At 45.9% G+C, this 25,706-nt stretch overlaps 1 protein-coding gene across 3 annotated transcripts in view; it reads left to right on the top strand.

The window, feature by feature from the left end:
* Window positions 1-25,706, top strand: part of LOC129827627 (protein FAM13B-like) — a 71,998-nt gene that overhangs the window by 34,173 nt on the left and 12,119 nt on the right. For 2 of the 3 annotated variants that reach the window (XM_055888640.1, XM_055888642.1), the window contains exons 7-16: window positions 1,669-1,799; window positions 15,021-15,113; window positions 15,585-15,732; window positions 16,715-16,824; window positions 17,469-17,520; window positions 17,595-17,718; window positions 18,178-18,243; window positions 21,040-21,250; window positions 21,432-21,573; window positions 24,828-24,909. In XM_055888640.1, coding sequence (XP_055744615.1) covers window positions 1,669-1,799; window positions 15,021-15,113; window positions 15,585-15,732; window positions 16,715-16,824; window positions 17,469-17,520; window positions 17,595-17,718; window positions 18,178-18,243; window positions 21,040-21,250; window positions 21,432-21,573; window positions 24,828-24,909 — 1,159 coding nt within the window. The remainder of the gene's footprint in view (window positions 1-1,668; window positions 1,800-15,020; window positions 15,114-15,584; window positions 15,733-16,714; window positions 16,825-17,468; window positions 17,521-17,594; window positions 17,719-18,177; window positions 18,244-21,039; window positions 21,251-21,431; window positions 21,574-24,827; window positions 24,910-25,706) is intronic. The other variant, XM_055888641.1, reaches the window with a different exon arrangement.

The following is a 25,706-nucleotide window of genomic DNA, read 5'->3' as shown; positions in this document are numbered from 1 at the left end:
ATATCCTTGATTTCCAATGGTTTGTCAATGGGTGTTGTATGTTGACGGTCATCAGGGATGACGCGACCATATCCATAAAATGTTCATCCATTTTCACAGACAAAAATTATGCGTTCAAAACAACTGGGAACTCGGGGATAGCTCCGACTGGGTCAATACTTTTTGAACGGTCATCCAACTTTCCATGTCAGAAACGCAGACATCTTTCTAGAGCTCTGACTTTCTGACCTGAAGATCACTGACGTCATGATTTGATCTAGTTTCCCCCCCCCCCCCTTTCCCCCCCCCCCTTTTGATGGGCTGATGGATACGTAACAATCCGTTTAGCCAATTACGCACACGTTCTAGCATTTAAAACGCCACACAGACCACGGACCAAAATGTATCCGTTGTGATTTTGTATCCATTCTCCATGGATCAGTCTGGCCAGGCCTTGCCTTTAATTTCATTGGTCAAAATACCAATTATTGGCAAAATATCTGCATTTTACTGCCCGTGTAAACACAGACAGATGCAAAGACAAAATATCTATTAGTAATTCCTATTCTCAGTTAGGTTACGCCAACGAGTCTTTCTCGCCTTGCAATGAGATTAAACATAGCTGCAAATTGTTCCGTGCCCTAAGGTGGTGAGTGGTGTGATCTATAGTATCTTTATGGAACATCTTGTACAATGTAATGTACGACCCATATTAGCAGCAGGCTCTACACTCACTGCACCGACTGCAGAGTCATTATCTAGGTACATTTCAAGGGATGTCAACACCACCGAGTCAGTTAGGATCTATTTAAGGAACAGCCAAGCCTGGCTGAAAACGTACAGCAGCAATCACTAATTGGTAACAGATGTTTGCTTTGTGTTTCTAGTCGTTCTATGTTGTGAACTGTACAGAAAACATTGGAGCCCACATGACCGGTCCTGTATGGGAGATGCTTTGTTTGCAGTTTGTCTATGTACGTTATTTGTTGATATTGGTGCAAATTGCATATTGATTCATTAGGGCAATAATGGGATAGGTGCCCGTATGGATTTTTACAATACCGTCTATAACAATATTTTGATACAGCTAAATAAAAAGTAAAAGTTCAACAAATTGGACAATTTCACTGTCAGATTTGTCTTATTTTCTAAGTATAAAACATTCTGAATGGTGAAAGCAAATTCATGCTCTCTCCATCCGTGTAGAAATTAGACTGCAACCACAGCGCACACACCCAGGTAGCGAGAGTCGGGACCGACAGCAGACTGTCAAACCAGCAGGGTTTCCCTGTCACTGCTCACTTTGTGTCCTATCAATAGATCACTAGAAGATGCATATTATTCATTCTACCTGGAGAGGGTTTGGCTGACTTTAGTTCATTTAAGTGGGAAAGTACTTGGCTGAACATTATGCTGTAGTCGGCTGTATAGCCAACAGCCAGCGCTAATGGAAAACACTGCCATCAGAAATTAGAAACATTTGTGAAATTATATTTTGGCCATATTTCCCAGCCACTTGTAACCTACATAATGTTACATAATGTTGTCTGGCTGACAGTTTGTTGTGGTACAGCTCCGTCAGAGGTGTCATGTATGATGATACTTAAACCTTCTCGCCTACTTCAATAAGATGACATCTGTTGGAGTGCCTCTGTCGAAAATGTCCCCCAACCCTTCTCTCTCCTGCAGATCACAGAACTCCTGGACGATGACAAATTAGAGGCGTTTGAGGAGCTGCCCCAAGATGGCGAGGATGGCCCCCCTTCCGCCTCTGAATCCCCCCAACACAGTAACACCCAGGTCCAAGTCACCCCCTCCAGGTAAGATCAGATAAATAATGACTTGTTTTATGGCTTTGTGCATATATTGCAAACATATCAAGCGTAGACAAAGGACATGGACAATTACAGACCATAAATACACTGAGAATCGAAGTGTCTCTAATTCTTATGATTCATCTGTACACTATACACATCTACACTGTATAAACACAGACCCCTCCGTGTACTCTTGTCTCCTCCCTGGTGTACATACACCCACCTCTCATGTTTCAGTGTGTGTGGACATGTTCAGGCTGAATATGAGCGTGGTGTGGGGTCACATTCCAGCCCAGCTGCCTGCTTCACCACAGCTATGTTCTTGAATCTGGTGGGGGAAGCCATAAAGATCTCTTGCAGCACAATGTTATAGGGTCAGCTCAGCTCCCACATGATACAGTCTTACATAATTGGAATCGTGACACCATTTTTCAATCATGTGACCCCACATGTGCTCCTGAACCCAAGTTTCAATACACTGAGAAAAGTAGTGACTTAGATCATTATCATGTTTTTCTCATTCAATGCATGGAGCAAAATAGTGCTAGTCCAAACAACAGACTTTTCCCAGAACCGGGGTAGCAGCGTCTCTGCCAGGACAAAGCTGCTGTGATCTCAAGTCTCCACAGTGCTAAATGGATAAGTGTGTCTCCTTTCAAAAGTCCTGAGGTCTAGATCTGAGAGAGATTCCTGTTCCCTGGAAGTCTTTGTGCTGATCTCCTCTCTCTGTTTAGTTCCAGTGCTCCTGCACCCACTTTGATCTGAGCGGAGCGCCAACAGGGCTGTTGAGAGCTCCACCACAGGGCCACCATACAGCAGCTAAATGTCAGGCCGGTCTGGAATGACAGGCCGGTTAAATTATATTAATCAAATTTTATTAGTCACATGGGCCGACTACAACAGGTTTAGACCTTACAGTGAAATGCTTACTTGCGAACCCCTAACCAACAATGCAGTAAAAAAATAAAAATAAAAGCAACAAGTAATTAAAGAGCAGCAGTGAAATGACAATAGCGTGACTATATATAGGGGGGTACCGATAGTCAATGTGTGGGGGCACCGGTTATTTGAGATAGTATGTACATGTAGGTAGTTATTAAAGTGACTGTGTAGATGACAACAGAGTAGCAGTGGTGTAAAGGGGGTGGGGGCACTGCAAATAGTCTGGGTAGCCGTTTGACTAGATGTTCAGGAGTCCTATGGCTTGGGGGTAGAAGCTGTTTAGAAGCCTCCTGGACCTAGACTTGGCGCTCCGGTACCGCTTGCCGTGCGATAACAGAGAGAACAGTCTATGACTAGGGTGGCTGGAGTCTTTGAAAATTGTTAGGGCCATCCTCTGACACCGCCTGGTATAGAGGTCCTGGATGGCAGGAAGTTTGACTCCATTGATGTACTAGGTCGTTCGCATTACCCTCTAATGCCTTGCGGTCGGAGGCCGAGCAGTTGCCATACCAGGCAGTGATGCAACCAGTCAGGATGCTCTCGATGGTGCAGCTGTAGAAACTTTTGAGGATCTGTGGACCCATGCCAAATCTTTTCAGTCTCCTGAGGGGGAATAGGTTTTGTTGTGCCCTCTTCACAACTGTCTTGGTGTGCTTAGACCATGTTAGTTTGTTGGTGATGTGGACACCAAGGAACTTGAAGCTCTCAACCTGCTCCACAGCAGGGGCGTGCTCAGTCCTCTTTTAGTGCCCACAAAGCTCATCACTAAGCTAAGGACCCTGGGACTAAACACCTCCCTCTGCAACTGGATCCTGGACTTCCTGACGGGCCGCCCCCCAGGTCGTGAGGGTAGGCAACAACACATCTGCAACACTGGGTCCCCAGATCCTCAAAGTTCTACAGCTGCACCATCGAGAGCATCCTGACCTGTTGCATCACCGCCTGGTATGGCAACTGTTCAGCATCTAGATCTGAGAGAGATTCCTCTTCCCTGGAATTCTTTGTGCTGATCTCCTCTCTCTAAGGCGCTACAAAGGGTAGTGAGTACGGCCCAGTACATCAATGGGGCCAAGCTTCCTGCCATCCAGGACCTCTAGGCGGCGTCAGAGGAATGTCCAAAAAATTGTCCGACTTCCTAGTCTGTTCCCTCTGCTGTCCGCATGGCAAGCGGTACTGGAGCACCAATTCTAGGTCCAAAAAGCTCCTTAACAGCTTCTACTCCCCCAAGCCATAAGTCTGCTGAACAATTAATCAAATGGCTACACGGACTATTTGCATTGAACACACACACGCTGTTTATCTATGCATAGTAACTTTACCTCTACTTACATGTACATATTACCTCAATTACCTCGACTAACCTGTACCCCCAGACATTGACTCGGTACCGGTACCCCATTTGTACAGTGCATTCAGAAAGTATTCAGACCCCTTGACTTTTTTTCCTCATTAATCTACACACAATACCCCATAATGACAATGAAAAAACAGGTTTTTAGAGATGTTTGCAAATGTATTAAAAATAAGCATACAGTATCTGTCAAAAGTTTGGACACACCTACTCATTCCAGGGTTTTTCTTTATTTTGGCTATTTTCTACATTGTACAATAATAGTGAAGACATCAACTATGAAATAACACATGGAATCATGTAGTAACCAAAAAAGTGTCAGATAGGGATGCATGATATATCAGTGAACATATCGGAATCGGACGATATTAGCTAAAAATGTCAAAGCTGACGTGCATACCTATATAACGAAGGTACATGATGTAATGACACCACGTAAAATTTTGCGCTACACGTGCAACACAGATACAGTAGCACTGCCAAAGCTGTACAAAAAAAGTCAGCAAACACTGGCCACGAACGATGTGTTTACAATACCGCGTTGGTAATAAAGCATAATTTGTTCGACCGCAACTTCTGGGGTAGCTAGCTTTAGCTTGGTACCTAGCTAGCACCAATACAACCAGCCTGAAAACAATGACCAGTAGAAACTGCAGTCATTTTCATTATTCTTAGCAATGATTTAGGAATCCTTGTAAGTATTAACTAGGTTGCCACTTGTTTGCCTAAATAAATGGCTAGCCAGCTACTTAACCCTGTTGCCCAAAGCTAAAGTTATAAGCAGCCAGCTAGCTTCATCTGGCTAGTGAGGCTCGACCGGGTTATGTGTTGTGAAGCTATAAGGATTAGGCACAATAAGGATTAGGCACAATAGTGGAATTTGCGGTTTGCCTTCAAAATAAAAGTATGTCACTGACATTGATGCAAATTAATACAAATAGTAGAATTATGCCATACTTTTATTTTGAAGGCTAACCGCAAAGTCCACTATTGTGGCTAACTTCACATAGATGGGTCCGGCCAGCATTAATCAAATAAGAACTGTCTTATAAATTAGGGTTATTTTAGATGACACCTAGCTATATAGTTAGCTAGCTAACTATAGCTACTGAAACAGATTGTCGTTTTGCTATGTTTTTAGGGAAGAACATTGTTTGCATCCAAGAATTAGCTAGCTTTTGTTATGACAGGCACTGTAGGTGCGCGAGACAACTTTACCGGCATCATAGCATACGTATCGATGAATCGTTGTGACATATGAAATACGAGTGATAGTGTAATCGATGTGTAATAACCACGTAATAAATGTATGAACGCGTTAAATAATTATGTGATGTGCAGTGTAATTAAAGGTCCTGATTGGTCAACAAGCTTATTTGACACGTTAAATAGTTTATTTTTTGACACGCAAAGACCCTAACGGTGTTCCATAGAAATCCTGGTTGAGAATGAAACGAATGAACAATGAAACAGCACAGCAAGTAAGTTAAATAAATAGGTTTTGATTACGTTATACTGGTAATGGGGACATATACGTAAATGCCAACAATAACTTTTTTGGTGTGTGTAACCTTTTATTTAACTATGCAAGTACGTTAAGAACAAATTCTTATTTACAATGACGGCCAAACCCGGACGACGCTGGGCCAATTGTGAGCTGCCCTATGGGACTCCCAATCACGGCCGGATGTGATGCAGCCTGGATTCGAACCAGCGACTGTAGTGACGCCTCTTGCACTGCGATGCAGTGTCTTAGACCGCTGCGTCCGTGTGTGTGTGTGTTAACTATACTAGAATGCTTAAAAGGCCGCAAAAAAATGTGTATCGGTTATCGGTATCGTTTGTTTTTTTTGGCAAGGAAAATATCGGTATCGGCCAAAAAGGTCATATAGATGCACCACGTGTTAAATAAATCAAAATATATTTTGATTCTTCAAAATAGCCACCCTTTGCCTTGATGACAGCTTTGCACACTCTTGGCATTTTCTCAACCAGCTTCATGAGGTAGTCACCTGAAAAACAACCATGACACTGGCGGAATGTAAGTGCTTCAGGGCTATTGTTTTCCCATCAACCCGAGTGCTGCATTGTTCAACACTTTGGTATGCCAAACAAGAACAGAGAAGACCCCCTTCGCCAAGTTGACCTCTCCCTCAGTGCCTCCAGCTTCTGAATCATGTCACCAAGGAACCAGTAGTGAACTGTAGTTGTGTGTGTGCGCTTCTCCTGGTCGTTCTGTTTAAGGCTGGGTGGTGGTTGGACATGAAAGCATGTTGTGGTTAGTGGGATAGGGAAAGGCTTTGGGTGGCAGCTGCTACAGCTGACCCAGACATAATCATGCAGTTAACATTAAATGGCTTAATCAGTGCCTTCAGAAAGTATTCATACCCCTTGACTTGTTCCACATTTTGTTGGTACAGCCTGAATTCAAAATGGAGTCAATAGATTTCTTTCTCACCCATCTACACACAATACCCAATAATGACACAGTGAAAACATGTTTTTAGAAATGTTAGCAAATGTATTGAAAATGAAATACAGATATCTCATCTGCATAAGTATTCACGCCCTTGCCTCTCTTAATTGGTTCGTTTAAACCCTTGACATTCCACAAAGTGAATGTGAGCCCCGCCCCCCTCTCGTTTGTAGTTCCTATGGTGGCCTGCATAACATGTAACTGAATAAAAAGGTAAGAAAGCACACCAAACCATCACGATCAGCATATGTAGCACCTACACCCGAGCAGTATCCAACCAACCCCTCCCCCCCTGCAAGCACCTTGACTTCCCACCCTGTTCCCCTACTTTCCCCAACATTTACCCCCCCGATCAACCCACCTTTAACAAGCATACACGAATAGGAGAGAAAAAAATTGAAAAATAAAAATAATAAACACATTGTCTGGCCGATGCCAAAAAAGCACGGCGCGACCTCGAACGAGGTAAAACAAGAATAAAATCCCAACTATACGTATCTCACTATCCTAGAACTTCTACTTACATATGAACTGAGGAGGCTCCCGCGAATAAAGTGTTCAATTAGCATCTAATAAACCTAAAGAGAATAAGTTGCAACTTTAACATATTGCGCACTTAAGCGTCATCTTGGGTCAATCCCTGAGATAAGCAAGATATAGCATCACAAGATTATATTGCTAAGCAATGCCGGTCTAAACATGAACCATCAGCAACCGACATAGACAGCAGTACATTTACATATTGTGGGTTAGGAGATCGGAAACAAGGATTTTTCTAAATTAAACGTACCCCCCAATAAATAAATGAATTAAAAAATATATTTTATATATATATATATATATATATACACATATATACACGTGTATATATACACATACAGTGGGGCAAAAAAATATTTAGTCAGCCACCAATTGTGCAAGTTCTCCCACTTAAAAAGATGAGAGAGGCCTGTAATTTTCATCATAGGTACACTTCAACTATGACAGACAAAATGAGAAAAAAGTCCAGAAAATCACAATGTAGGATTTTTAATGAATTTATTTGCAAATTATATTGGAAAATAAGTATTTGGTCACCTACAAACAAGCAAGATTTCTGGCTCTCACAGACCTGTAACTTCTTCTTTAAGAGGCTCCTCTGTCCTCCACTCGTTACCTGTATTAATGGCACCTGTTTGAACTTGTTATCAGTATAAAAGACACCTGTCCACAACCTCAAACAGTCACACTCCAAACTCCACTATGGCCAAGACCAAAGAGCTGTCCAAAACCGAGGAGAGCCAAATCTTCTCACCGGAAGGCGGTGTAAAGTCTTGCAGGGAAGAGCAATGCTGGGCGAAGATGGAGTTTGTAGAGTTTGGTCATGACATCTCTGTAGCCGGTGCGGTGCTTTGCCACATCGGGCGCATAATCATCATAGACATGGAAGGGGTGCCCTTTATGTAACAGGTTGCCCCTCATTAGGGCCTCACGCAGGATAAGATCCTTGGTCTTGAAACTGTGACAACAGATGATTACTGGGTGAGGACGTTTCCCGGTCCAGGCACTGGGACAAGGGCGCGATGTGCACGGTCCAGCTGGGGATCCGAAGCCAAAACATCCGATCCCATTGCATCCTTCAATAGCTTGGCGAAGAAGTCGGTGGGGCGAGAGCCCGCCTCCACCCCCTCTGCCAGACCAACAACGCAAAGGTTATTACGTCTGGAACGGCCCTCCAGGTCGACCACTTTCACAGAAAGCCTCTGCACCCTATCCTGCAGTGACGAGCATAGCTTTTCTAACTCGTCGATCCTACCAGCGTTGAATTCAGAAGCTTTCTCAGGGTCCACAATACTCTGGCCCTGCGAAGCGACCGTTCGAATTGTGCTCTCGATTTTGGTGTCCAGTTCAGCAATAGTAGCCTTAAGATCCTCAGCTAAAGCAACACGTAGTTCTCCCAAAGCCCGGTTAAGTTCTGTAAGTGTCACGTTGTTGCCTGTGCCTTCCGCCATGTCTGTCTCGTTGTTTGGTGTGGAGAAGGCCTCCGGTGTGGATTTATTGTCCTTTGGTCGCTTATTACTTGGCATTTTTACACAGAACGTTACAATGTTGTATTAGAAAGAAACGTTTGTTGTAAAAAGTATCATAAAGTAGGTTAAGTTAGATTATTTCGCAAAAAAGTTGCAGAGCCTCTCACACACCGCCGTTCACTCCAACATGCTCGCTCCGCCCCCGACCACCATCCTCAACAAGAAGAATGTTGTCTTAAATGTTTTGATAGGCAAGTTTTGCTTATGATGGTGGTCATGGATCAACAGTAAAACTTGATCGATCATGTCCGATGTCGTTCAGTCATGGAGGGAAAAACTGCAGGCTTTGCTGACTTGTTTGTGCCGAGCCCTGACAGACATTAAGCTTGTCCACATTGTGCCCTGACAACATCTCAGCGACAGCTCCCATCAAATCTAAATATAAGCCCATTGGACCGTCCACCATCCGTTCCCCGCTACATTTTTTTTTATGGGGCACAGAAATAAACTCTGAGGAACAGCGTTCTTGAGACATGCTGTTGGCTGAGGTGCGAGACAGGGGAATGTGTGAACAGCCGTTTGCACCATAGTGACTGTCTGTGTGAGGTGGCAGGGTCACAGACCTCCCTCCACCTCTCCCTCTTCCCTCACCCTGTCCACCTCTCCAACTCAGTGCCTGCCTGCATTCCTTCCTTCCTTCATGACACCACCTACAAGCCAGTGGTTGCATCCAAAATGGCACCCTATTACCTACATTGTGCACCACTTTTGGCCAGGGCCCATAATAGGGTGTCATTTGAGACTTGGACAGTGTCCGAGTCAGAGGATCAACAGCCCCTGGGCTAAACTCCTCCTCATAGTCTACTTTCTCCAGCCAGACCTGTCCTGAGGACCCTGTGGACATTATTTATGAGGGCTCCGAGGCCACTGCATGCCACAGAAACCTGCCGCTCTTATTTGTGTCAACAGAGCACTTGCTGTCTCTTTCATGAGGACGGCGGAGTTACTCATCGTAGACACATTGAGAGGCGTTTACATGGTTAGCAGCACCCCACAAGGTGGACTCCGGCTCCACTCGTGGCCTGGGCCCATCAAAACAAGTTCCACCTACTGAATGTGTTCCATATACCCACTCCTGGTGTTGGTCTGCTCCTGGGTTTATTTTGAAGTAGCTGATCATTTATGTCCACTGCTGGTCCTCTGCGGGCGTGATGTCCAGCTACATTCCACCCCATTCACCTCTTAGTTACTTCCTACTACCATCCTTTCCCAGCTTACCTTGTCTCACTACCTGATTATGTCAAGGCTATAGGCACCAGAGCCGTATGTTTAGAATGTATGGCTCTGATATGCACTACCTGGCTTGGAATATAGTATCCACGCGACCTACATAACAAATATAACATATGTTATCAGTTCTCACTCACAGTAGTTAGACAGACTTATCTTAATTTTCTAGGAATTCTAACACACTTTCCACCCAGGAAAGATGACTTTTATAGCAACTAAACAACTGTAGCGATGATAAATGGGTCAACAAAACATTCAGTTAGATTAACAACAAACCTGACCCTTTTGCTGCAAGTGGACATGATGAAGCATTCTCAGAACACATGGAACTTTCTGAACTGATTCCATCATGGTCAGTTCAGGCGGGCCGGTGACCTGGCTCAGGATGTATGGAGAGTGTATGTGATGTTTGTTTGTCTCGGGAGTGATAAGGAACAGATGAGGTAATTGCTAAAGAGAGCCTGGGTGTGGCCATCCTGTCCCCCTAGCTGAGCTCCAGTCAGAAGCTATAAGTGAGCCAGCCCTGCCAGTGAGCCAGCCCTGCCAGTGGGATATGATTGTGTAGGATATGGGTGCCAAGCGGACATAGGGGTGATGTGCCTGTTATATAAAAGCCAGGGTGACAGGTTTCAGTGTGTGTGTTTAGTGATTGGGGGGCTGCTGTGTTGTATTCTGTGTTTACTGGGTGTCGGTTGGGGAAGCCCACCCCCTCAGGCCAGGTAACTGGCCAGCGGGTCAGGTTCCCTGGTTGTGTCAGGCAGCCCTGTATTTGAGCAGGGTTTTGGATTGTTTACTGCAGCTGAGCCCAACACTACGCAGCCAGCCAGCCAAGGACAGGGCTCCACAATATGTACCCAGGTAGTCAGGGTTTGTTCTTTGAGCTGCTCATACAGAATTTATCACCAATAAATGCTCAGTCCAGATAACCCACAAAAAAAACTACACTCGACTAACCAAGCAGAACCAAGAACCAGTGAAAATGGCGTGTGAAATTCTGCTGCACAGGTAAAGTCCCGGTGGGAAGGCTGAGAGGGAGGAGGATTGTGACAGCTTGTGTGTATTGTCACATACAGTTTTGAGATTTGTAGTGTATGATAGATTAATACAGCCCCATGATGTCAGAGGTCATGCCCAGGTAGTTAATGATGAACTTAATCAGAGGACTAATTCTACACCTCCACTACTTTCCCCCACAGGAAGGTTGCAGGTCTGATTGACAGACGTGTTTAGTTTTCATAAGGAAAAGAGGTGTTTACGAGCTGAAAGGTCAAGCCTGGGAGAGTGTGTAGGGGGGTGCTTTTCTTGAAGTACCTGCTGAAACAGTGTGATGTATGGCAGCATTTGACTCCCGGAAGAGTTTGAGTCAAAGCCTAGGCTACCTGTATTTTGGATGAAGATTGCTTTGACCTACCACTTGGAGCCCTTTTCCCTGTGATCAGGAGGTCAGGTCAGCAATCTACTTTGTCAAAGAGCTATGTGGCATATGATATGGCAGTCGTTCCCCTTACCCAAATCACTTTGGCAAAGCTGGCGCGCTTATTTCACCTCATTACGTTAGCCAAATGCATGAGGCCCTCCAGGGCTTTCTAAAGCTAGTAAAGCTTGTTGTCTTTGACTCCAAAAACCTTGGCCTGTGTTCCATCTAGTCACACATGCTGATTTCTCCACAGTCTGGGAAACAGGACTGATGAGAGGCAGTCTGATCTGATTCAGAGTGGGAGATGCACTAACAGATCTCTGTGCTGTGCGCTCTGGCCTTTGTCTGGCCCTGTCCAACAGCACTCTCATTGTTTCCCAAGCAGAGAGAATGTTACACTTACAGAACAACGCTGACTGCAAAATAAGGACTGCCTTGGGATTCAGTGAGATGGAATGGTACTGGTTATGTCATCTGAACTCAGTAGGCCAATACTCAACTATACTCTCTCTTTCTCTCTTGAGCCATACTGGCTGCTTCACTGGCCAAAGTCCAAACGAAGGCATCATTGTCTAGCTGTGCTGAAATGTTTACGTAACGTGTTTAACTTAACTGTCAGAAGGGGAGGTGCGGTGGTGGGCGACTGAGCGTCTGGCCTGTTTAGTCTCTGAAAAGCTTGTGGCTTCAGTGTTTATGCCTCTTACTGCAAAGTCAGTGTGTAATCAGAGTGCTGCTTTTTTCTCAGTAAACAAAATGGGGGGAGAAGGGGTGACGGGTGACTCTGTTAATAATTAAGGTGTTATTGAATATATTTGAGCAGCTGGGCAGAGACTGAGGTGAGAGCCAAGGGGATATATTTTTAACACTAGAGAAAGAGCACTGAATCCTATTGGCATATGGAGGTCCTGTTGGCTGTGAAAAGTGATACTGGAGATGGTGAACCCCTTTAATATTCTGTGATGGGTCAGAGTCTCTACTGTCAGTGGTTTCACAGATCTAGCCTAAGGATAGGATAGGAGAGGATAGGATGGGGCAGTAACACTATTCTACTGTTAACCTTTGTGCCTGTTTGTCTGTATGGCATGCTTGAGGAGGTGACCCACCCTGTCAATATCAACCTTTAGAGCACCTGTCTTTTCCCCTGGGGTGCCCCTTTAGTTGCCCCCCCCCCCCCCCCCCCAAAAGGGAAACTCTGGCTCAACCCGACACTGGCGCTAACAGTGGCGGGATGTTATGTAAGCACAGAATCCTGGCATGCAACAAACACTTTGTTTATGAGCCGGAGGGCGCATACTGCTGAATCAACCCGACCCCTTCTTCCTGTCAGCTGCCTCAACACTGCCTGATGAGCAGAGAGGCAGGTGTACTGTTTGACATTTACCCACATCATTGAAATGGACCCCGTATTTGTGTGGCATCAGGAAGGGGTTGCTAAGTACAGTAAAAAGGCCTCTGACTACCCGCCCGCACTTCCTGTGTGCCTGCCCTCTGTCCACCCTTGGTGCTTCTGGGAGTGGCGATTGAGAGTAAAATTAATGACATAAGGTAAGGACATGCAGTGCTCTCATGCAGTGTGCAGTGCTCTCATGCAGCACCCACGTCACGCACACTTCACGCACACTCACACCACACGCACACATTCACGTCATGCACACACTCACGCCACGCACACACTCACGCACAACCATGTCATGCTCACGTCACGCACACCCACGTCACGCACACCCACGTCACGCACACCCACGTCACGCACACCCACGTCACGCACACCACACGCACACTCACGTCACGCACACCACACGCACACTCACCACACGTACACTCACCACACGCACACTCACATCACGCACACCACACGCACACTCACGTCACGCACACTCACGTCACTCACACCCACGTCACGCACACGCACACCCACGTCACTCACACCCACGTCACTCACACCCACGTCACTCAAACCCACGTCACGCACACCCACGTCACGCACACCCACGTCACTCACACGCACACCCACGTCACTCACACGCACACCCACGTCACTCACACGCACACCCACCCACGTCACTCACACCCACGTCGCGCACACCCACATCGCGCACACTCACGTCGCGCACACACTCACGTCACTCACGCACACCCACGTCACGCACACACTCACGTCACTCACGCACACCCACGTCACGCACACCACACGCACACACCACACGCACACACTCACGTCACTCACACCACACGCACACACTCACGTCACTCACACGCACACAAACGTCACTCACACGCACACCCACGTCACGCACACCCACGTCATGCACACCACACGCACACACCACACGTGCACTCACATCACGCACGCGCACGTCACGCACACCCACGTCACGCACACCCACGTCACGCACACCCACGTCACGCACACCCGCGTCACGCACACTCGCGTCACGCACACTCGCGTCACGCACACCCACGTCACGCACACTTCACGTCACGCACACCCACGACACGCACACCCACGACACGCACACCCACGTCACACACACCCACGTCACACGCACACACTCACGTCACACCCACGCACACTCACACCCATGCACACACTCACGTCACACCCGCACTCACACCCACGCACACTCACGTCACACCCGCACTCACACCCACGCACACTCACGCACACTCGCGTCATGTGCACTCACGTCACGCACACTCGCGTCACGCACACCTACACCCACGTCACGACCACCTACACTCACGCACACCCACACTCACGTCATGCACACTCACACCTACACTCACGTCACGCACAGCTACACTCACACCATGCACACGCAGGTGGCCCAGCCAGAGCCCGGACTTGAACGCGATCTAACATCTCTGGAGAGAACTGAAAATATCTGTGGAGCAACGCTCCCTATCCAACCTGACAGAGCTTGAGAGGATTTGTAGAGAAGAATGGGAGAAACGCCCCCAAATACAGGTGTGCCAAGCTTGTAGCGTCATACCCAAGAAGACTCAAGGCTGTAATAACTGCCAAAGGTGCTTCAACAAAGTACTGAGTAAAGGGTCTGAATACTTACGTAAATGGGTTGTCTTATTTTATTTTTTTTATTACATTTGCAAAAATTTCTAAAGAACAGTTTTTTCTTTGTCATTATGGGGTATTGTGTGTAGATTGAGGGGGAAAAACTATAATATATTTTTGAAATAGTCTGTAAGGTAACAAAATGTGGAAAAAGTCAAAAGGTCTGAATATTTTACGAATGCACTGTATGTAAACAAAATGTCCTCTCTGAAAACGGATAAGGGTTTGTTGCAGAGCTGGGCACAGCCAATGATGTACATGCATATCTATTGGGCTCAACTATACCACAAAATGGTGACCAGGACTCTATGCAGTCTTGTGATTGGGTTCTTGCCAGGGGCTGCTTGGGCTTGACCAACCACTGGCACCTTCGTAGATGGCTATGCTGAAGCTAACCCTTTATCCATCTATGCACACTTCTGAAGCCAGGAATACAGCAGAGTTCAGTACAGCTTAATGAGCAGGGAGTTTGGTACTTAGTTCTGATATTGCTGTATTATATATCACAGGACTTTTCCCTGGTTGACTTTATTATACCTGCCAGAGATCAGGAAATGGGTCGCGGAGCAGTTCAACTCAGCTTCTCATGCTCCTTATTAGATGGATTCAGAGGGTTAGTACTGTGGCAACAGAAGTTAATACTTTGGGCTTGTGTTGTTTCTGCAGCATTATAAAGAGGACCATCCATGCTGCAGTGGGACAGCACTTCTTTTACCTCAAGAGCTCCATCGACAATGAGATCATCTATGAGAGCCAAGGGTGAGCAGTGAACACACACACGTACATGTACTAACAAGATATTGCACTTCACACACATACAAATGCACATTGGGCTCCCGAGTGGGTCAGCGGTTTAAGGCACTGCATCTCGGTGCATGAGACGTCAATACAGTCACTGGTTCGAATCCAGGCTGTATCACATCCGGCCATGATTGGTTAGTTATTGTAATTGTAAATAAGAATTTGTTCTTAACTGACTTGCCTAGTTAAATAAATCAAATTTCAACATACATGATGCAACTATTTCGACACGTACAGAATGACATGTATCAAAGCATGCACACTTAGAGTGAATGGCTAACATGCATGTCACCCTGTTCACCCATACTGTACATCCTGGACAGAACTGGGTGGCAGGCAGCTCCAGAAAGGTCGTGTTACCACAGCCAGCAATGCTGATTGTTGCTCCATGTGGCTTATTATGGCTAATGACTTGGTTGGTTCCCACAGGGCGGGCCCCAGTGAGAGGCCAGGGCCGGGGCCATGTGAGGGCCATGGTGAAGAGGGCCTGTGTGAGAGTGAGGAGGGCCCCACAAGCAGTTCCCTGTCAGCCCCAGAGACGGAGCAGCACTCAGAGCACAGCCCTGAGGCCCAACAGGTCAGTTATACTGTAAAGTCAGTCACTCAAACACACACACCGCAGACAAACAACTCCACATGCTCTGGCTGTCAGCAGAATATTGAATGTTTACCATGACTGGCGCTATCAATTCATTACAAGGTTGATGCTTGTTGCTATCAGCTTGGCCTTTTGTGTGGCCCATAACAAAGATGTAATTCTCCTGGGAGGGCTGGGGTGCTGGGAGACGAGAGGAGGTTTGTCAGATACATATACTGTTCTGTTCTCGCCAAGCAGAGCCAGTCATGCCTGACAATCACCATCACACACACTATATAACTGCCAATTCGATGCACTTTAGATATCCTACACAGAATCAGATTTAGCCTGTATAGCATAAGATGATGTCATGGATTTGGGGGGAGACATCTGAAGGAATCGTTGTATATGACTAGTCGTCTTCTGACATGGCAGTCATTGGTCCATCAGTGTTCCTGGGCACCATTTTAGCTCTCCTGGCTACTGGCCTTGGATAGAGGCTGGGTGAACCCTAGATAAAATGGCAGCTCGTTTACACTGATGTCTACCCAACTTCTCCTTCTCTCCTCCACCACCACATAGATAGCTGCTGGCTGGGCTCCATAGCTCCACAGCCCCTCAGCCCAGAGGTGGGACTCTCTCCATGAATTGGGTCACCCTCTTTAAATAGTCTGCCTGCCCCCCAAAGAATAACCACAACACCTGTTCAGACCACAGACACTCCTCCCCTCTCCATACATGTATACATACAGGGCCATCTTCACCCACTTAATAGAAAGGAAAGGAGGCCACATTCCAGGAATTCAAGCTATAGCATCTCATCAATATAACCTCACAGTTGGCTGTTAATGGTGCCTCCATTTGACAGAGAGCCTACATGTTGGGCTGTGCTTAAGGGTACTACTTGGCAAGTGGATGCGTAAGTGTGTGTGTGAGAGAAATTAAGTCTAATTCTTGAGACATTGTTTCTGTTTTCTCCCAGGAGGTCCAGGATTGTGACTCCCATAACGCCGCCCTGGAGGAGAGTTCTGGAATGGACCTGGACCACGCCGAGGCTCTCGTAGACGCAGAGAACAATATCAACACAGCCAGGTTGGCTTTGAAGCATTTAATTGTATTGCTAAAATCCACAATTACCTCAACGGCTTAAAACACCAAGGCTTTGCTGTCTACTTTACTTCCTGCCTTCTTAGAGAAGGCTGATGGCTGGCATTCAATCAAACAAGTTGTATGCTAATCTGGATTTTGGGGCTTTGTATGAGTGTTTAGTTATTACGTAGGACACAAACAGCTCTAACATGGTTTTGAAAATAATGATGTGATGTGAGCCATCCGCTGTGAATAGACTGGAGGGAGACGTTCTTCTGTAAATAGACCGAGACATGAGACTGTCATGTCTGTCTGGTGCTGCGGAGTGGAGGACACTTGACTCGTCATGATGTCTATTCTAATCAGTTGGATACGGCGTCATCCTACCTCTGCTCATCATTGGCCTCAACATAAAGCAAGCATACAGACACACACACCATGACAGTAGTCCTCAGTTATTGTCAGCTGATCAACGGTCACTCTAATACATTGTGCATAAGGCATTGTGTTCAATAGTCAATGGCGAAAATAGCCACAGTAACAAATTAAAACATTAGCATCACCAATGAGGTCAACCATCATACGTGCCTCTCTGTAGTTCAAATGGACCATTATTCACGTGTCTCTCTCTCTCTCTCTTGTTGCAGGCAAGAAAACCAAGCCTGTGAAAAGATGAACCAGGCTGATCTCATCGCCTGTGTAAGTGTCTATGCCAATGCCTTCTTCACGACTAGGGTCTACTGTACGCTGTTTAACCCTGTCTCTCCACCCAGGTCTCTGATGTGTGTGAGTGTGACCAGAATGCCAACACAGAAGCCAGGGGGTACCCCTCTCACCCTGCCAGCTGCCCCAGCTCCCACCACCTCCACCGCATCTTCCCCCACAGCCAGTGGGAAGGTAACTTTCTCACCATGGTTGTTGTGTGTTTAATACACAATGTTCCCTAAGAGACAGTTAGGATAGTGATGGAGTGAAGTGGGGGAGGCAGGTAGCCTAGTGGTTAGAGAATTGGGCTAGTAACCGAAAGGTTGCTAGATCGAATCCCCGAGCTGACATGGTAAAAATCTGTCGTTCTGCCCCTGAACAAGGCAGTTAACCCACTGTTCCTAGGCAGTCATTGAAAATAAGAATTTGTTCTTAACTGACTTGCCTAGTTAAATAAAATGAAAAATAAAAAAGTCAGTGGAGACTAACAAAAAAGCATTTCCAAGTAATAAACATGGATGCAAATGATTGATTAATTATGTATTGTGCTAGCTAGGAATGAAAGTGCCTTAGAATGCTTGCTCAAACTGGTTGCCTGAAACGTCAGCTCACGCGGTGTTCTCTGCCATCTCTCTCTCCCTCCTCCCTTAGCACCATCCCCAAACCATCTCCCCCTCATAGACTTCACATGTATGCACCTGCAGGGGAGAGGTCATGGTAAGTAGGAGCTCTCCATCCATCCATCCATCCATACTTCCTTCCTCATCATCCTTCTCTTTACTAATCCAGACCTTGTTGGACCGGGTCCCTGTCAGTGAGACTAATCCAGAGTTCTCTGTCCTTCACCTCTCTCTCGTCTTTTCTGGGCGACCAGCTTAGGGCTCACTCAGCAAGTTCATTCTCACACCTCTCCTAATGGTTACTCCTCAGTATCTAAGAGTCATCGAGAAGAGTCAACTGCAGACCCCTTTACTTTTCCCACATTTTGTTACGACTTATTCTAAAATGTATTATAGTTTGTTTTACCTCAATCTACACACAATACCCCATAATGACAAAGCAAAAACAGGTTGTGTTTTTTTTGTTGCTAAAAACTGAAATACCACAAGTATTCAGACCCTTTACTCAGTACTTTGTTGACGCACCTTTGGCAGTGATTACAGACTCGATCTTCTTGGGTATGACGCTACAAGCTTGGCACACCTGTATTTGGGCAGTTTCTCCCATTCTTCTCTACAGATCCTCTCAAGCTCTGTCAGGTTGGATGAGGAGCGTTGCTGCACAGCTATTTTTAGGTCTCCAGAGATGTTGGAAAGGGTTCAAGTCCGGGCTCTGGCTGGGCCACTAAAGGACATACATAGACTTGTCCCAAAGCCACTCCTGCGTTGTCTTGGCTGTGTGCTTAGGGTTGTTGTCCTGTTGGTAGGTGAACCTTCGCCCCAGTCTGAGGTCCTGAGCATTCGGGAGCAGGTTTTCATCAAGGATCTCTCTGTACTAGTCTCCTAGTCTCTGCTGCTGAAAATCATCCCCACAGCATGATGACAGATTTCCTCCAGATGTGACACTTGGCATTTAGGCCAAAGAGTTCAATCTTGGTTTCATCAGACCCGAGAATCTTGTTTTTCATGGTCAGAGACCTTTAGGTGCCTTTTGGCAAACTCAAAGCGGGCTGTCATGTGCCTTTTACTGAGGTGTGGCTTCCATCAGGCCACTACCATAAATGCCTGTTTTGGTGGAGTGCTGCAGAGTTGGTTGTCTTTCTGGAAGGTTCTCCCATCTCCACAGAGGAACTCTGGAGCTCTGTCGGGTTCTTGGTCACCTCCCTAACTTAAGGCCTTTCTCCCCCGATTGCTCCATTTGGCCAGGTTGGCCAGCTCTAGGAAGAGTCTTGGTGATTCCAAGCTTCTTCCATTTAAGAAGGATGGAGGCCACAGCATGATTTTTACACAGGTGCACCTTGTGCTGGGGGCAATAAAAGGCCACTCTAAAATATGCAGTTTTGTCACACAACACAATGCCACAGATGTCATCATTTTTGAGGGAGCGTGCGATTGGCATGCTGATTGCAGGAATGTCCACCAGAGATGTTGCCAGAGAATGGAATGTTCATTTCTCTACCGTAAATTGCATCCAACCTTGTTTTCGAGAATTTGGCAGGACGTCCAACCAGCTTCACGACTGCAGACCACGTGTATGGCATTGTGTGGGCGAGCGGTTTGCTGTTGTGAACAGAGTGCCACATGGTGGCGGTAGGGTTATGGTATGGGCAGGCATAAGCTACGGACAATGGACACAATTGCATTTTATAAATGGCAATTTGAATGCACAGAGATACCATCACCTGAACCTGAGGCCCATTGTTGTGCATTTCATTCGCTGCCATCACCTTATGTTTTAGCATGATAATGCACAGCCCCATATCGCAAGGATCTGTACACAATTCCTGGAAGCTGAACATTTCCCAGTTCTTCCATGGCCTACATACTCACCAGACATGTCAACCATTGAGCAAGTTTGGGATGCTCCGGATCGCTGTGTACAACAGCTTGTTCCAGTTCCCGCCAAGATCCAGCAACTTCGCACAGCCATAGAAGAGAAGTGGGACAACATTTCACAGGCTACAATCAACAGCCTGATCAACTTTATGCGAAGGAGAGGTGTCGCGCTGCAGGAGGCAAATGGTGGTCACACCAGATACTGACTGGTTTTCTGATCCACACCCCTACCTTTTTTTAAGGTATCTGTGACCAACAGATATCATATCTGTATTCTCATGTGAAATCCATAGATTATGGCCTAATGAATTTATTTCAGTTGACTTATTTCCTTAGGAACTGTAACTCAGTAAAAGCTTAGAAATTGTTGCATGATGCGTTGATATTTTTGTTCAGTATTTATTTCAGGCCACAAAGTGTGAAATTGAGCAAACAATACCAAGATGGAAAATCTAATGAGAGGTCTAAAGAAAGCTGAGGAAAGAACCATGTGTAGTGTAGTTGGCCTAGGCCTATTTTCATATTATTCTAGCGTTGTGCAACCTATCTTCAACACATAGTAGCCTCGGGTAATCATTTATAATGTTCCAGTTCTGAGGACAGCAGAGTTACTCTGCAGCCCAAGATGATTCTCGTTGACTGTCACTAGATTCATCTGCACGCTTCGGCACGGACATGCCCACACATCCTAGACAACTACACATGTCTTTAATGCCACAGCTCCACCAGAGAGGAATAGGCTCCAAAATATTATTTGTCAATAGTTCAGGTGACTCTTAGCCCTTCAGCAACCAAAGGAAAGGAGGGGTACTAAAAAACAATGACAAAACTTCCTAAAGGACAAATTAGAGGCAGAAAGGAGTTTGAGCACTCAACAAAAATGGCAGAGTGATTGATTTTAGCTCACTTTAATCCATTGTACAGGAGCCTGTCTCAGTAGGTCCTGGAACTGCAGTGCTGTAGATGACCATTGTTACACACTGAGACTCATCTGTACGTTTCTTTTTGTTCCACCCAGACCCCGTGCCAGCCTTCAAGTCATGGCAGGATGAGAGTGACTCTGGTGAGGCCCAGCTGTCCCCCCTGGCCGGGCGCATGGTGCCCCTGCCCCACGAGGAGGACTCCCATCCCCTCATGGCCCGCCGCTTCCTGGACTTTGGCTACAGCCAACGCTTCCTGCAGCACCCCGACGCAAACTCGCCCACTAAAGCCCACCAGTCCCTGGGGAGGTGAGAACACACTGACTCACTCATCAGGAATGGTTATTTCTATAGATATGATGGGCGACTTTGATGTTTTCCTGTTTAGTTATTCGATCTTATAAACCGTGTTTGTAAGCCAGGATTTTGCATTGAGACTTCAGGTGCATGGTCACCGCCTCTCACACTCTCACTCACTTGTCTCATCTAGGCCTCACCGTGCCTCCTTCACTTCCAAAGAGAGCGCTGTGAGGAACGACTCGGTCCCCCACCAGCTCACCAAAAAGCTGCAGAACCTCAAGAAGAAGATCAAACAATTTGAGGAACAGTTTGAGAAAGAGAGGAACTACAAGGTTAGATACAGTGCATTCGGAAAGTATTCAGACCCCTTGACTTTTTCCACATTTAGTTACGTTACAGCCTTATTCTAAAATTGATTCAATTGTTTTTATCCCTCATCAATTTACACACAATACTCCATAATGACAAAGCCAAAACATGTTTTTAGACATTTTTGCAAATGTATAAAAAAATGGAAATATCACATTTACGTAAGTATTCAGACCCTTTACTCAGTACTTTGTTGAAGCACCTTTGGCAACGATTACAGCCTCAAGTCTTCTTGGGTATGACGCTACAAACTTGGCACACCATAATTTGGGGAGTTTATCCCATTCTTCTCTGCAAGTCCTCTCAAGCTCTGTCAGTTTGGATGGGGAGTGTCACTGCACAGCTATTTTCAGGCCTCTCCAGAGATGTTCGATTGTGTTCAAATCCGGACTCTGGCTGGACCACTCAAGGACATGCATAGACTTGTCACGAAGCCACTCCTGCGTTGTCTTGGCTTTGTGCTTACAGTAGTTGTCCTTGTGGAAGGTGAACTTTCGCCTCAGCCTGAGGTCCTGAACATACTGAAGCAGGTTTTCATCAAGGATCTTTCTGTGCTTTGCTCTGTTCATCTTTCCCTCAATCCTGACTAGTCGCCCAGTACCTGCTGCTGAAAAGCATCCCCACATCATGCTGCCACCACCATGCTTTACTGTAAGGAGGGTTCCAGGTTTACGGGCCTTTTGGCAAACTCCAGGCGGGCTGCCATGTGCCTTTTACTGAATGGCTTCCGTCTGGCCACTCTACCATAAAGGCCTGCTTGGTGGAGTGCTGCAGAGATGGTTTTCCTTCTGGAAGGTTCTTCCATCTCCACAGATGAACTCTGGTGCTCTTTCAGAGTGACCATCAGGTTCTTGGTCACCTCACTGACCAAGGCCCTTCTCCCCAATTGCTCAGTTTGGCCGGGCAGCCACCTCTAGGAAGAGTCTTGGTGGATCCAAACTGCTTCCATTTAAGAATAATAGAGGCCACTGTGTTCTTGGGGACCTTCAATGCTGCAGAAATGTTTTGGTACCCTTCCCCAGATCTGAGTCTCGACACAATCCTGTCTCGGAGCTCTACGGACAGTTCCATCGACCTCATGGCTTAGTTTTTGCTCTGACATGCACTGTCAACTGTGGGACCTTAAATAGACAGGTGTGCCTTTTCCACAGAATAATAGTGAAGACATCAAAACTATGAAATAACACATGGAATCATGTAGAAACCAAAAAAGTGTTAAACAAATCCAAATATTTTCTATATTTGAGATTCCTTAAAGTAGCCACCATTTGCCTTGATGACAACTTTTCACACTTGGCATTCTCTCAACCAGCTTCATAAGGTAGTCACCTGGAATGCATTTCAATTAACATGTGTGCCTTGTTAAAAGTTAATTTGTGGAATTTCTTTCCTTAATGCCAATCAGTTGTGTTGTGACAAGGTAGGGGTGGTATACAGAAGATAGAGCTATTTGGTAAAAGAACAGCTCAAATAAACAAAGAGAAACGACAGTCCATTATTACTTTAAGACATGAAGGTGAGTCAATCCAGAAAATTTCAAGAACTTTGAGTGCAGTCAAGTGCAGTCGCAAAAACCATCAAGCACTATGATGAAACTGTCTCTCATGAGGACCGCCACAGGAAAGGAAGACCCAGAGTTACCTCTGCTGCAGAGGATAAATTCATTAGCGTTAACTGCACCTCAGATTGCAGCCCAAATAAATGCTAACTACTACAGAACACCAATAAGAAGAAGAGACTTGATTGGGCTAAGAAACACGAGCAATGGACATTAGACCTGTGGAAATTTTGGTTCCAACCGCCGTGTCTTTATGAGACGCAGAGTAGATGAACGGATGATCTCTGCATGTGTGGTCCCACCATGAAGCATGGAGGAGGTGGTGTGATGGTGCTTTGCTGGGGACACTGATTTATTTAGAATTCAAGGCACACTTAACCAGCATTGCTACCACAGCACTCTGCAGTGATACGCCATGCCATCTGGTTTGCGCTTAGTGGTACTATCATTTGTTTTTCAACAGGACAATGACCCAAAACACACCTCCAGGCTGTGTAAGGGCTATTTGACCAAGGAGAGTGATGGAGTGCTACATCAGATGACCTGGCGTCCACAATCCACCGACCTCAACCCAGTTGAGATGGCCCAGAGTTACCTCTGCTGCAGAGGATACATTCATTAGAGTTACCAGCCTCAGAAATTGCAGCCCAAATAAATGCTTCACAGAGTTCAAGCAACAGACATATCTCAACATCAACTGTTCAGAGGAGACTATGTAAATCAGGTCTTCATGGTCGAATTGCTGAAAAGAAACCACTACTTTTATTTAACATTTATTTAACTTGGCAAGTCCGTTAAGAACAGATTCTTATTTACAATGAAGGCCTACACAGATTTCCACAGTCTACTTCTAAAGGACACCGATAAGAAGAAGAGCCTTGCTTTTGCCAACAAACAAGATCAATGGACATTAGACCGTTTGCCAACACACCTCCAGGCTGTGTAAGGGCTATTTGACCACGAAGGAGAGTGACGGCGTGCTGCATCAGATGACCTGGCCTACACAATGACCTGACCTCAACCCAATTTGAGATGGTTTGGGATGAGTTGGACCGCAGAGTGAATGAAAAGCAGCCTATTGCTCAGCATATCTGGGAACTCCAGACTGTTGAAATAGTATTCCAGGTGAGGCTGGTTGAGAGAATGCCAAGAATGTGCAAAGCTGTCATAAAGGGTGGCTACTTTGAACAATCACTTTTTTGGTTACTACATGATTCCATGTGTTATTTCATAGTGTTCATGTAGTAAGTAGTAAAAATAAAGAAAAACCCTTGAATGAGTAGATGTGTCCACATTTTTGACTGGTACTGTATGTAAATAAAGTGTTTGTTTTAAATGTTTTATTGATGTGCAACAAATTATGAAAACCTGTTTTCCCTTTGTCATTATGGGGTATTGTGTGTAGATTGAGGGGAAACAATTTCATCAATTTTAGAAAAAGACTAACGTAACAAAATGTAGAAAAAGTCAAGGGGGCTGAATTCTTTCCGAATGCACTATAGATACTGCAATATGAGTAACAGTTTGAGAGAGTGGAAATACAAGGATATATAAATACACTGCAATATGAGGAACAAATTCATGCTTAGAATAAATGCACAATATGCCATCAGCTGGCAGGATGCCATTCATCATCAGTATTCACTGTCCTCCCCACAGCCGTCTCATGGTGATAGTGCAGCTAACCCAAAGGTCCTCAAGTGGATGACCGACCTCACCAAAATCCGCAAACAGTTAAAAGGTAAGAGCAGTCTCTGTCTGCATGGTTGTGTTGGTGGGAGTGGGAGGGTGCTTGGTTCCATGGCAGGGGTGGGGTTGGTTGGGCTGGGCTCAGCTTGTTGGGTAAACTTTTGTGTGCCATACTGTTCCTTCCCTGGGCAACCTGGTCCTGCCCTGACCCACCTGCCTGACTGCCCAGTCCAGTGGTGGCGGAGCTGGGTCAGTCTCATCAAGGCATGGGTATTACAGTACACACCAACTGTGGCTCTAACATAATGGCCTTCCCTCACTGTGTTGGTCCATTGTGAAAGTCCCCCCCCCCATCCATCTATATCAATTCCATTTGAACACCCCCCCCCCATCGGGAGATGCAAAGCCGAATAAGTTTCTCTCTCTTCTTTAAAATTCTAAAACCGGACGTCCCCCAACTGCAGGAAGACAGCATCTCTTTCTCAAAGGGTCCCTGAGGCACCAGGCGGTGCTTCAGTCATACAGACGCCACCACACCTCCTCCACCTCCGCCCCGAACACACCCCATTTTACACTTGCACGCCCCCTCACTGCCTCTAAACAGACACCCTACCTATGTAAGTACACTAACAGCAGTAAGTAGAAACCAAAAATACTTCCAACTGAAGGTAGACTCTGTTCTTTCTCTCTTCTCATAGCTCTCGCTCTCTCCCCCTCAATTAAATTCAAAGGGCTTTATTGGCATGGGAAACATATGTTTAAATTGCAAAGCAGGTGAAATAAACAAAAGTGACAAATCCACTGGTAACACAGAAGCACATCCCGCAGTCTGGGGTTTGGCAGTATGTC

Source organism: Salvelinus fontinalis, chromosome 29 (genome assembly GCF_029448725.1).
Source record: "Salvelinus fontinalis isolate EN_2023a chromosome 29, ASM2944872v1, whole genome shotgun sequence".
Lineage (NCBI taxonomy): Eukaryota > Metazoa > Chordata > Actinopteri > Salmoniformes > Salmonidae > Salvelinus > Salvelinus fontinalis.
This window is presented reverse-complemented; position numbering and strand designations above follow the sequence as displayed.